The sequence below is a fragment of the Bipolaris sorokiniana genome (assembly GCF_000338995.1).
Source record: "Bipolaris sorokiniana ND90Pr unplaced genomic scaffold COCSAscaffold_20, whole genome shotgun sequence".
Lineage (NCBI taxonomy): Eukaryota > Fungi > Ascomycota > Dothideomycetes > Pleosporales > Pleosporaceae > Bipolaris > Bipolaris sorokiniana.
Window position 1 is genome coordinate 287,191 of NW_006911914.1, and position 14,525 is coordinate 301,715.

The 14,525-nt window shown below is 31.3% G+C and overlaps 1 protein-coding gene across 1 annotated transcript; it reads left to right on the top strand.

The window, feature by feature from the left end:
- Positions 1-6,999: 6,999 nt before the first annotated feature.
- Positions 7,000-7,194, top strand: COCSADRAFT_103889 (uncharacterized protein; the record flags this gene model as incomplete). Its single annotated transcript, XM_007707710.1, has 1 exon — positions 7,000-7,194. A coding segment is annotated over one exon (195 nt), but the record flags the coding sequence as incomplete, so codon positions are not given.
- Between the last annotated feature and the right edge of the window lie 7,331 nt (positions 7,195-14,525).

Consider the following 14,525-nt stretch of genomic DNA (forward strand, 5'->3'; position numbering starts at 1 on the left):
GCAAGGGTCTCCTATAACTTCTCTTAAGGAGCAGATGCAGCAGTTAAGTAAGGGAGCTTAGCAGATAGCTTATAATATGGTGCTTATGCACGAGAAACTTGATCGCCTTAAAGCTACGATTAGTAAAGTAATAAAGCGAAAAACTCGTAAGAGACGCTACGTACAGCCGGAGGGGTCCTAGACAGTTAGCCAGATAGCTAATCAGATAGCTAAGGTAGAGGGTGGTAGCTGTAATGAGGGTGTAACGCCCGCGAAGAGGGTACGCAGTGAACGGCGCTGCGGACGTTGCAGCCAAGTTGGACACAATTCTCGCACGTGCTAAGTAGAATTAGAGGATACAGAGGATAGCGACGTATCTGAAGAATAATATCCTGCTCTACTTAATAAAAATATTATGGTGGTGTTGCGTAGTACTATTACGAAGGTGAGGTACTAGGATTTCGTGGGGCGCACACTGGGGTGGGGCGCACACTGGTGAAACACGTTATTTATATTACTATATAGTTATATTAAACTAATTAATAACTCTAGGTTAAAGTTTTTAATAGAATAATACCAAGATCTATAAGGCTAGAAACATTTTAAGCGAGTTTAGACGAAACTACATTAAGCTATTTCCACATCCACCTTATAGTCCTAATTTAAATCCTATAGAAAACGTATAGAGCTTATTAAAGAATAGACTTACTAAGCTACCTAGTACTTCTCTTAGCGTTAGAGTAACAGATAAGAGTATTAATACTTTTATTTCTACTATTCGGGAATAGTGGGCAAAAATACCACAAAAGAATATAGATAACTGTATTCTATCTTTACTAAGACGTTATTCTACAGCAGTAGAAGCTAAGAGGTTATATACTAAGTACTAGTTTGTTACACGGGGTATGGGTCTATACTTCTCTATCCTAGTCCGCACTAAGGCAGGTGAGTATTACGTTAGTGTTCCGTGAGGTAATTGTCTGGCGATGCAGTGGAGTTGGCGTGCTTAAGGAGGGTTTAACAATCCTAATCTATATTGCTATAGACTAACAGGTAACAATCTTATTAAGTAAAGATACTAGTAAGAAAGTACAATTTGAGTTGACCACAACGAGAGTAATAATGAAATCCATCCATCCTTATATCCTCATTGCTTCCTGTCCTGCCATCCCAAGGCGCCCTACCATCCCTCAGATGGTTGCCCTTGGCGGGATGGCATATCACGTGACCTAGCCCCGCGATGATCATTACCTTCTGACGTGGACGTCCATAGGCCTTCAGCCATCTCGTCACTCGTCAAGGAGAGAATCCTTCTTGTTACTTGTAACATAGTTAATATATAGCTAATACTATTCTTCCTTTATCTACTACTTCTCACATTACTTTAACTATCTATCTATGTTTTATTTATATAGTTTCTAGTATAATATATATAAAACTAGTATATAATATATATCTATTTAAATTAATAGATAAAAGAATAGTTGAAATTTACAACGCGAAATTTGGAGCTAAAGTTAGAAGATTTTTTTACTCTACGTTTAAGAGGACATGTAGCCATCCTAGTGCTAACTAAGGAACTTTACTAGATCACCATCTTCAACGCCAAGAAATTCTCTATTCAACGATATATTTTTTATTAGTTTAGCGCTAATAACTATTGAGCAATGGATATTTAAAAATCACAACTTTTTTAAGTTCTTTTTTTTTGTCACCTCACTGTAACTAAAGATAAAGAAGCCTTTATTTAAGCATATGTGAACTTAAATAATTAAAGAAAAAAAGTGAAGAAAGTAAAGTATTTTATAAAGGGCTGTGCTCTAAGAAGTAGTGGCGAGGTAGATAAAAGGTTGAATTTAATAAAGAGCTAAGTTTCTAAGCTACGTGTCTATCTATATATAAGCTAGTTGTTAGAGATCTAAGCTACTTAGCTAATCTCTGATAAGATCGATCTATTAATTAACTAGATTGCTATACTCTAGCGATCTATACTATTATACTACTAGTGTATTATAAGTGTATTAGTAGCGTAAGAGATAAATAAAGATTTTATGTATACAACGTAATCTATCGCTACTAGTGATAGGAATACTAGATAGAAAGTAGAGTAGATTGTATAGAGTAGGTTATAAGAACAGATTAGGCTATTAGATTAGTTTAATCTAATTCTTATCTCTCTCCTCTAGCATTATTTCTCTCTTTTTATTCTAGAACCTATTGATTCGCTACCTCTGAGTCTATTGCTAGACAAGTAAACGACTCTACCTCTAAGCTAGCTATAGAATAAGTAGCACCCTCCTTATTCTAACACTAGTTACCTAAGTAATAACTAGGCTAATAAAGTTAAGGTGCATAAAGTAACTTATAAGTACTGCGGCTATTGTCTAAATATTATTTAGATAGTGCGTAGAGAATCTAGGTGCTTAAGATAGTGCCTAGATTCTGTAAGTAGACTAAGATTCTATTAGAGAGCTATCTAAAGAACGTTTAACTCTTTAAACTATTATATAATATCTTTTACTTTAATATCTTATCTTATAACTATATATTTATATATATATAATTCTATATATAGGTAGTATAACGTAGTTCACTACTAAATCGTTAACCTTATTATGTTGCTAACTCCACCATTACTACACTCTATCTTTATAATAACAACTTAAAATATCTTAATATTCTAAAGTATAATAAGCCTATTATAATGTAGATATTAACTTAGCCATTTATAATCTTACTTTATACTAGATTTTAATAAAAATATATGCTACTAATATATAAAGTATTCTATAAACAATAATTCAAAAGTAATAAAGTAAATTATACTCTAAATATAATTTTAAGGCGAATTATTAGCGCCTAATAAAACTAGACAAGAAGACTATTACTAAAGATATAATAAATAAAGTTAAGTAAGAACTATATATAAAAGCTTAAAGAGTAGTTAGTAGTAGTAATAAAGCGCTAGAGGCGTAAAAGAAAGTTACTTTAGATAAGTAGGATACTAGATCTTAGTATAAAAGCGTTATAGGTAGCTAAAACTACTTCTATTAGTTTTACGACATTAAAGAAGGCACGTAGTAAAAGTAGTTAAGAAATGTCGCAGAACTAATAGGTTAGTTAGTTAGTTACTAACCTAACCTAGATTACATAATCAGTCCGATTCTTTAATCTATCTAATAAGTTTAGATAGAGGAATAGTAGATTAGATAAAGACTAAGATAGATTACTAAATAGAGTTAGATTTAGTTAAATAAGTATATCATCTAACTAAACTACTAATCTCGATTAGTAGATTCATTAGTCTATTATTCCTAATATATTCTATTTATTTAAAGTTCTCTAGCCTTTAATAGTTATAAGCCCAGCGATATAAGATCGTGGTATAATTCTCCCTACGCATTTTATACTGCTAAGACTTTCAATAATAAATTAATTACTCTATCGTTTAATAACTCTCTTTAAATTATCTATTACTATAGATTAAAATAATTATATCGTTATAACTATAATCCTTATAAAAACTAGAAACCACTAGCTAATCTTATTTACCTAGATCCTTTTTATACCTAAGATAAGAGTATCTAGTACTTAATTAATCTAGATTTTCCTACCGTTTCTCTAATCTAGGACAGTAAACTAGTTTACTCTAAGATTCTAATTAAGCTATCGCCCGTACTAATTTTACGCTTAGAAATATCTAATAAGGAAATTAAAGAATACTAATAAGTAACCCTTTAATACGAAGTAAAGTTAAGAGTATATAAGCTAGCTACCGCTAACTATTTAGAAAATATTAATTAATATAAGGTCTAATTTGTAAAGTAGAATTAAGATATTACTTATCTTAGTATTATACGAAAGTGGATTTCTAAGACTTTATTTTAAGATTATCTCTCTATGGTTATACTTAAGCTCCTTAATACTAGATCTTTAACCTCTTAGGCTATTATTTAAGAACTAAAAAGCGATCTAGCACTAATAGATTAGGCTAATATAAACTAGGTTAAAGAGTAGTATTGCACGCACCTTAATAAAGCTAAGTATAGCTAGATTAGTCCTAAACGCTAGTTTAACGAATAGAAACTCCTATATAGAAAGGCTTAGGCTTTTAACGTACTAGACGTTAAGAGATAGCTTACTTTTACTAACTTTCTTAATACGTTAGTACTACGTATTGCACTAGAATTTACTAGAAGCACCTACCTACTAATATCTTAAGACTATACTAGAGAAAGACTAGAGATAATAATAGACGAGCTAGCGCAGTCGTTTACTATTCTACTCTAACGTAATATAGCTATAGTAGTAAAGAGTAAAGAATATAGAATATTTATATTAATGTAAAATGTAAGGTTGTAGTCTAGGCTAAAACTAGCTAAAAGAATATTTACGTGCCTATATAAACTATAAAGATTATATGTATAGAATTTACTAATCTATAGAAGGTTAGAGATAGCGCTAAATAGATTAACTAAAGCTAGACTACTACTAATTACACTCTCTAATATAGATTAGAAGAAGATATATAAAAGGATTAATAAGCTAGAATAAGCTACGCTACTTAACTATCTTAAGTAGAATAGCTAGAAGATAGTTATAGCTGTAGTAATAACCTTTAATAATAAGAGGTAAAGTAAATACCCTAAACACTTTATTACTATAGTACTAACTAATCCGTCACTATTCTAGAAGAAGAAAAAAATGCCTTTAGAGATCTATAGTACTATACTATATAAACTCTACTCTCTCTTAATATATATAATTCTTAATAGTAGAGGGGTAGTTTACTTAGTTAATAATAAAAGCTTATTTATTCTAAGTACCTTAAAGCTAATAATAGAATTTAAGATAGTTAACATAGAAATACAATATCTTACTATGAGAGAAATAAGGGATTACTTAATTAAGAACTTCTTTAACAGCGATCGTAGACTAAAGACTAAGGATTTATTACTTAAGAATATTAAGCTAGTTGATTATTTCTATATTAATATTATATAAGGAGAGTATCTTAATACAGCTAGAGTATGGTGTTACTCTCTAGAAAGTACTCCTAGATATAGATTACTAAAAAAATAACGTAGTTATAGCTACGTTAATTAAGTAATATAACCTTACTTTTATTGAATATAATAAGATTAATACTTTTTCTTCTATATTAATAATTATAAATACTATCAAAATATTAGTCTAACTAAGTCTAAGAATAGATAAAAAGAAGCTATAGTACTAAAGGTTACGTTACCTAAGTTAGCGCGTACTTCGCGTATTAGCTTATACTACGCAGAATATTAAGATTATTAGTATAAGGAGAATTAAATATAAGAACTATATAAGGGTGTATACTATATAGGTAATCTTAAGCTAACCGCGCGAGAGATTATCTTAACTATTTTTCTATATATATTAGAATCTATTTAATATACCTACTAGAAGAATATACGAAGAATATGCGATAATTATAAAGGAAGACTCCTTAGGTAAGCTATATAATAATAATATATAGTTAAAGATAATAAGCGAAATTCTAAGAGTAATTAAGAAGTCTATTATAACTATTAAATAGAAATATAGTTACTCGAAAAAGTTAATGGTTTTAAAATAATATATCTCGGTGGCTAAATAAGCTATAGTAGTAAGAAAAAAATATATTATAGAGAATATCTAGAAGTTGATATTAGTAGTACAATAGTGTCATTCGTAAGCATATCTGCTTAGTAAAATCGACGTGAATTTAGAGGGAAAAAATCAAACTACTTTATTAGCATTTTTCACGCTGCTATTTTTAGATATTTATATATATTATTATGTATATATAGACTAATAGGCTTATAAATAATATATATATAATATATAGTTATAGTACTTAGTAAAAGTAGAAGATATATATATATATAGACTTTAGACAATATATGAGAATAGATAGGTAATAGCTAGGTACTAATACTTAGTATACCACCCCTTGGCACCTACTATAGCCTGATAGCGTCTTGGTAATAATAGAATACATTTATCTATATCCTATTGTGGTATCTTCTGCCAGTCTTGCTTAATAGCTTTAATAAAGCTATTTATATCTCTTTTACTAGCTCTCTTTCTTAATAGACTACTAGGTAGTTTAGATAGTCTATTTTTAAGTCTACCCTATATATTTTCAATAGAATTTAAGTTAGAACTATAGAGCGGATAACGAAAAAGCTTAACGTAGTGTTACAAGTAACAAGAAGGATTCTCTCCTTAATAAATAACGAGATGGCTGAAGGCCTAAGAACGTCCACGTCAGAAGGTAATGATTATCGCGGGGCGAAGATCACGTGACTAGCTTTACGCTAAGACTAAGTATCCCGCGCTAGTATGTGAGGACACCCTCACACGTAACTAGATGTCGTTAGGGACTTCAGAAGATACAAGGATTATTTCGTAAAGACTGTAAAGCTAGAACTAGAAGTAATAAGAATATAAGGATAGATAGATTTTATTATTATTCTCGTTATGGTTAACTTAAATTATACTTTCTTACTAGTTACTTAACTTCACAAGATTAATACTTATTAGTCTATTTAATATAGATTAGGAATTATTAAACCTATTATTATCTATCTTATAAGCACGCCTACTCCACTATATTACTAGACAACTACCTCACGGCACTATTTATATATCCTTACTCGCCCTAACCTAGATCGAGCTTAGAGAAGTATCAGCACCCAACCTCATATAACACTTTAACCACCTACGGATTTAGTAGACTAGACGGATTAATAGTAGGACGCCTAATTAAGATTTAAAATAGTATATAATCACTTAGGATCTTAAGGCAGCGCTAGTAGACTAGTCTAGAGTCCTAGACTAGTACCCAACCTAGCACTTAACGACGAGATACTAACCCTAAGCGACGATAAGATAGACGAGAATGCCCACAACTTATAAGAGTTACAGAATCTTAGGCACTAAACTATAATTTAGGCAAGGCAGATAGCTAGCCTATAGAAAATAGTTAATTAGCTTATAAGCTAGTTAATGGCCACGCTAAACGAAAAACCTATCAGGAAACCTAAGATAGCAACTCTAGATAAGTATAATAGAAGTCGCACTAAACTACGAACGTTCCTTACTAATATTAACTTATACTGTGGATATAACGACATACCTAATAATAAGGAAAAGATCCTTATAGCCAACACCCACATAAAAGAAAAAGCAGCTAGTTAGATATAGCCTTACGTAGAGGATTTCTTAGCTAATATGCTAAATAAAGGCACTAAGGACGAGATACGTACCTTATTCAGCAGCTGGGCTAACTTCAAAGAAGAACTAGGACGTATCTTTAGGGAGGTAGACGCTAAAAGCTAGGCAGAGAAGGTAATCTCGCGCCTAAAGCAGACTAAGTTAGTATTAGTATATATAGCTAAGTTTAAGTAATACTAAGTATAAATTAATTGGGACAATTCGGCGCTTCGAACAATATATAAAGCAGGTCTGAAGGAAATAATTAAAGATGAACTTATATACTATAACAAGCCAAAGAATCTATACGCGCTAATTAAGTTAGTAATAAGAATTAACACAAGACTATAGGAACGAAACTAAGCTAGGAAAGGAGATTAACCTCGCTACCTATTCGCTAACTCTTAACGACAACGTAACTATAAGAATAAAGACGGCGATACGTATATAACTAGTAAGGTATAAGATAGGCCTAAGAATAAGAATAATACCTAAGAAAAGTTTAATAATAGCCTTTCTAAAGAAGAACGCTAGAAGCGTTATAATAATAAAGCATGTCTCTAATGCAGGAAGTTAGGATACTTCCGTAGAGACTGCTTAGAAAACAAAGTTAAGTAAGGAGTAGTAAAGATTAGAATGATTTAGATACTAATACTATACTTAACTAAGAAACTAGATAAAACCCTCAGCGATCTAGACCTATATAATAAAGTAAGATAAGCTACGGACGAAGCGTTTAAGCTAGTATAAGAGATAATAGAACTCTAAGACTTTAAGTAGGACGCACTACTACTAATGGATTAGCAGATTAAAGGGGCCGAAGTATTACGCCGCCTAAGAAATTAATAATGCTAAATCTATAGACTTACTACGTACTTAGCTAACGATTACGACTACGAAGAACGAATTATAGTCTTAGGACTCTAAGTAGAGAAAATTACCTACTAGGTAGTCTAGGAATAACCTAAGTTTAAGAAACTTAATAACGAGGGGACACCTTAGTCGTTTAAGAAATAAATAGAGTAATACGAGCGCCTATATTAGATTAACTATCTAAGATAGTATAATTACTACTTAAGGAAGAGAGAAAAGACTAGGGACAATAAGGATAATTACTGCTATACTAATTTATAGTATAATAAATGTTAAGTATAGTATTACTATATATACTAGCTAGGAGAAAAGGAAGCTTATAAGGAGCTATGCTAGATTAAGTATACGATTAACTACTAATTCTATAAGAAATAATAATAGAAAGCTAGAAACGTAGATAACTACTACTATAGTACGATATCTACTAAGAAATATATAGTAAAGAACTGCAGAATATATAGGGCCTAAGTATAGGATATACTAGAAGTAAAATATGCTAAACTTCTATAGACGCATTATAAAACTAGATGCGCCCTATACTAATAATAGTTTAAGAATGCTTAAAAGGTAGACAATTACTACTATAGTACTCTGCTAGTAAACCTTTATAAGGTAACGGATTACCTAATTTACGAAAGTAAGAAGCTAGAACTAAGAGAAATAACTGCGAAGAAGGAGATACTATACTATAATATCTATTAGAGCTTTTACTATAATAATTAATATACTAATTACTACAACGCTAAAATTAGCGCAGGATAGTTTCCTAAGGAATAGAGGAAGTCGTAGAAAGGACGACTCTCTAAGCTAAAAAACTAGGATACTACTAGGGACAGAATTACGCTGGCAAAAGCAGTTCTAAAACAACTCTTAAAGAAGTATAAGAAGTAGGAGCGTAAGATCTATAGCTACGAGCTATAGTACTTATAGATAGATATAAGGTGCTAGCGCTTATAGATAGTAGGGTAGTACGAACTATTATCTTACTACAAGTAGTAGAAGACAATAATATACTCTATTAAACTAAGAATGTTCCAATATAAGTGGTATTAGCTAATAATAGTCCTATAATATACGGGAACGGCTAGATTTAACTTAAGACTAAGGTAGTAACGTTACGCCTAGCTAGTTAAGAAAGCTAAGAAAGAATTAGTATTATAGATCTAGGAGATACTAAGATAATAATTAGCTACGATTAGTTGCTAAAGTACAACTCTGCTATAGATTAGTAAAAGAAAATAATACTTAGCAGAGAACCTGTGCATAAGGTTGCTAAAGTACGATATAAAACACGCCCGACGAATTAGCGCGCAACCTAGGACGGGAGATTTAGCATAATCTTATCATATAAGATCGCGAGAATCTATATAAAGGACTCTTAGAGTATAGAAGTCATTTAGATACAGTAGATCGCGACCACAAAGGAAGGATCGGCACTATAGTTAGCGATTCTAATAGAATACTAGATAGATGAGTTTAGGGAACTGTTTAAGAAAAACGAAGTAATAGACTTATTAGAACACTAGGATTAGGATCACGAGATTATTCTAGAGGAAGGAGCGAAGTTGAGCCTAGAAGGAATATACCCTATAGCGCCCAAGTACGATGTTAAGCTGCGGGATTACCTCTAAAAGAACTTAAAAAAGGGATTTATCTAACTAGAATTAGGCTTAATGGCCTTACCTATTTTATTTATAAAGAAGCCTAACGGGAAGTGGCAACTATATATCAACTTCAGGAGGTTAAACAGCGTTACTTAGAAGAACTAGTACCCCTTACTACTTATTACGGAACTTATAGATTAACTCTAGAGAGCTAAGTAGTTTACGAAGTTTAATATTTAGGAAGGATTTTACTAAATTAGAATTAAAGAAGGTTACAAATAGATAATAGCGTTTAAAACGAAGTATAGACTCTTTAAGTATATAGTTATACTGTTCGGATTAACGAATGCGCCAGCAACCTTTTAATTAGTAATTAATAACGCACTCTACGAGTATCTCAGAATCTTTATTACCGCGTATCTAGATAATATACTAGTATACTCTAGCGGCACACGCGAAGAATTTATTAAGTATATTAAGAAGGTTTTACGAAAGCTTAAAGAATATAAGCTATACCTTTAACTAGAAAAGTATGAATTCTACATATAGGAAACAGAATTCCTCGGATTTATTATATTAACTAAAGAAGTGAAAATAAACCTAAAAAAGATATAGACTGTATAGGAATAGCTAAAGCCTAAAATAGTTAAAGATATCTAGTCCTTTTTAGGATTTGCGAATTATTATTAAAAGTTTATTAGGGATTATTTAAAGATTACAGCACCTCTTACGGAAGTAATAAAAAAGAAAATAGGTTTTGAATAGAAATAGAAATATTAAGAGGCTTTTGATCGAATTAAGCAGATATCCTTAGAGATACTAGTACTTAAGATGTACAGCCCTTAACGACCTACTAGAGTTAAGACCGACGCGTCTGACTACGCACTTAGAGCTGTACTATCATAGCAGTACTTAGATAAAAAATAGAGACTAGTGTTCTACTATTCACGAAAGTTCTTAGAAGTAGAACTTAATTACGATGTTCACGATAAGGAACTACTTAGAGTAGTTAATACCTTTAAATAATAGGAAGTATACCTGTTAGGACTCCCTAACTAGATTAAGGTTTTTACTAATTACTAGAACTTAACGAGTTTTATAATAATAAAAAAAACTTAACTAACAATAAGTGCGATAGATAGAGATACTAGCCTAGTTCGACTTTAAGATTACGCACTACGGGGGAACGCTTAATAGAGCAGTAGACGCTTTAAGTAGAAAGTTTAATTTACGCGAAGAGGGTTATAAGGAACTATATAACGCCTTACTTAAGAAGATGCCTAATAGCAGTCTAAAGTATAACCAGCTAGAACTAGCTAAAGTAGCTAAGGTAGCTAAGCAGATAGAAACGCTATAATAGTAATAGTAGCAGCGAGTAGCAAGCTAGCAGTTCAAGCCTAATAAAGTAGGCTCCGACGAACTATTGAACGACGAACGAGAGTACTAAGATATAGTTTTAAAGAATTGAATATATATACCTCTATATATAAGATCAAGTCTTATATAGAAACTATATAAGTTCTAAGAGTACGGACATATAGAAATTAAAGAAATAGTTAGATAACTAGCTAAGGTGTTTGTAATACTACGTATGCGTACGAAGGTATAGGAAATACTAGGTAACTATTTAGCATATTACTAGAACAAGCCTAAGAGACATAAGCTCTACGGCCTATTATAACCTCTATAGCTACCGTCTAGACTATAAATAAGTATAACAATAGACTTTATAGTAAAGCTTCTAAAATTATTAGATCTAGGATTAGCCTAATTTTACAACATAATCTTAGTAATCGTAGACTAATTAACTAAGATAGTAAAATTTATATCTATAGAAGAGACTATTACGGTAGACGAATACGCGTACGAAGTAACTAAAGTATTAGTATTAGAGTATAGAATACCTAAAGAGTTTATTACTAATTATAATAAACTATTTACGTCTAAATACTAGAATACATTCCTAGTAAGGATAGGTGTTAAAAAGAAGCTTTCGACAAGCTTTCACCTTAAAACAGACGGCTAGATAGAACAAACGAACTAGACATTAGAACAGTACCTACGGATGTACGCTAATAAATTATAGGATAACTAGGTAGAGTTACTACTAACAGCGCAATTGGCCTACAACAGTACGAAATTAGTAATAACAAAGCATTCGCTACACTACGCGAACTATAGATATAAGCTAATTACTTAGCGAGATCTAAAAGATATTAAAAGTATCGCGATAGGAGTAGATAATAAAGTAAGGCTTATATAAGAATTATATAAAGAATTAAGTAAGAATATAGCTTAATAGAACCTTATAATATTCAAAACAGCGAATAAACTAAGGATTAAGGGACTAACCTTTAAGAAGGGGGATAAAGTTTTCTTATTATAATAAAACCTAAAAACTAAACAACTATATAGAAAATTAGATAACCTCTAAATAGAACTATTTAAAATTCTAGAGGAAATAGAAAAAGTAAACTATAAGTTAAAACTCCTATAAAGTATATAAATCTACCCTATCTTTTATAAGAAACTCTTAGAACTAGCACCTCTAGATACTAAGCTAGTAATAGATATAGAGCTTAAAGACGACGAGTATAAGGTTAAAGAAATTAAGAACCTACGGAAAATCGGTAGTTAGTAGAAGTACTTAGTTAAGTAGTAAAGATAGTCTAAAAACTATAACACTTAGGAATCTGAAGGAAACCTGACGAACTGCAAGTTACTAGTACGTGAATACTACTAGAAGCACTTAGAGAAGCGAGGGGAAGCCTCTTAAAGAGAAAGGAATAATTAAAAGAAGAATTAAAAGAGTTAGCCTATAACTAGCCTAGATTAGCTAATAGTTTAAATAGCGGTAGTTTGATAATAGGAAGGCCCATACTAGGGGTAGAGTTCCTCTTAGCCTACTCTTTCGCCCGGTCCTAAAAACTTAGGATAGCATAATCTCGATCAGCGAATTCCCGCTCTCGCGCCTTAACCTCTAGAAGCTTATAATAAAGACGGGTAGTCTCTATCGCGGTCTGAAGTTAGCATTCCTTAGCATAAGCGATTTTAAGACGTTTTTACTACTTTTTAGCTTTAACCTTCTCCTACTCTTCCTTAGACACGAAAAGACTACACTTAGTAGAAATAGAAATATAACTAGCACAGCGACTAGTTACTATATCTATAAAATACTAAAGATTCTTCTCTTTATAACGTTTACAACGGAAAGTTATTTTACGATCTTATTCCCTTATACGGTTAGCACGGGCCTAATATTAAGAAGTTAAATTCTAAGTACGGACGCGGTAGTTTAACTAGATCTTTAGCATAGTTAGGAAGGCTACGAGATAGAGACGGCTATAATAAGTAGACGGGCTCTAACCTTATATACAGCCGGCGTCTTAATACGTAGTACGGGAAAACGATATTCTAGAGTATTAAGACGATAGCTCTAAGAGGGAAGGTAATATTATAAGTAACAAGAAGGATTCTCTTCTTAATAAATAACGAGATAGCTGAAGGCCTAAGGACGTCTACGTTAGAAGGTAATAATTATCGTAGGGCGAAGATCACGTAACTAGCTTTACGCTAAGACTAAGTATCCTGCGCTAGTATGTAAGAACACCCTCATACGTAACTAGATGTCTTTAGGGACTTTAGAAGATACAGGGATTATTTCGTAAAGACCGTAAAGCTAGAACTAGAAGTAATAAGAATATAAGGATAGATAGATTTTATTATTACTCTCGTTGTGGTTAACTTAAATTATACTTTCTTACTAGTTACTTAACTTTATAAGATTAATACTTATTAGTCTATTCGATATAGATTAGAAATTATTAAACCTATTATTATCTATCTTATAAGTACGCCCACTCCACTGCATCGCCAGACAACTACCTTACGGCGCTATTTATATATTCTTACTCGCCCTAACCTGGATTGAGCTTAGAGAAGTATTAGCACCCAACCCCGTGTAACACGTAGTTTCGTCTGAACCAGCTTTGTACGTTACTAGCAGAGTAGATAGTAGTGTTATCTTACTAAAAACTCTATCCTAGATTACTCTATATTAGTAAGATAGTATATAATTGCTAGATATATATAAATATATATTAAGAAATAGTTAGAATTTCTTACCTCTCTTAAGTTTAGGTTTAATATATAGAATAAGGCATTTTTAGATATAATAGTATTTTTAATAAGAAATAGTCGTCTTTAATATCTTAATTACTACTAAATCTAATTGTCCGCCTATCTAAATAGCTCCCCAGACTTAGATAGTAATATCATAGCCTATATATTTATTAGTAATTAGCTAATATTAGATATATTAATATGTATATAATCTATAGAGTTTATAGAATATCTATATATATATATATATTATTATTAAACATACTTCTTATTCTGCTCTTGGCTAAATTTTGCCCTAGCTACTAATTTCCGCGTATTCTCGCATATATGAACTAAACTCCTTAATACCTTTATATTCCTAACTTATCTAAGAATTTAATCTTACTAAAGTTAATATTTCCTAGCTATTTTTATCTATTTTTAGCCCATGCTAGTCTATTTTTAGCTTTTTAGCGTTTAAAATAGACTTTTTAAAGCAGATATTAACTGTCTAACCTTTAGCTCTTAGAACTCGTCCAAGTGACCTAGACGATATATCTAGATTATTCTCTTCTAGAATTCTCTAATTCATCTTCTTAGGACTTCTAGTTATATCTCCATTAATAGCTCTTTTTGCTCTAGAAGATCTCTCTTAGATTCTGCCTCTATGAGTTCTCTCTTTAATATTAATATCTCTTTTTTTCTTTTTAATTTAATTAATAGCGTCTTAGATAGATC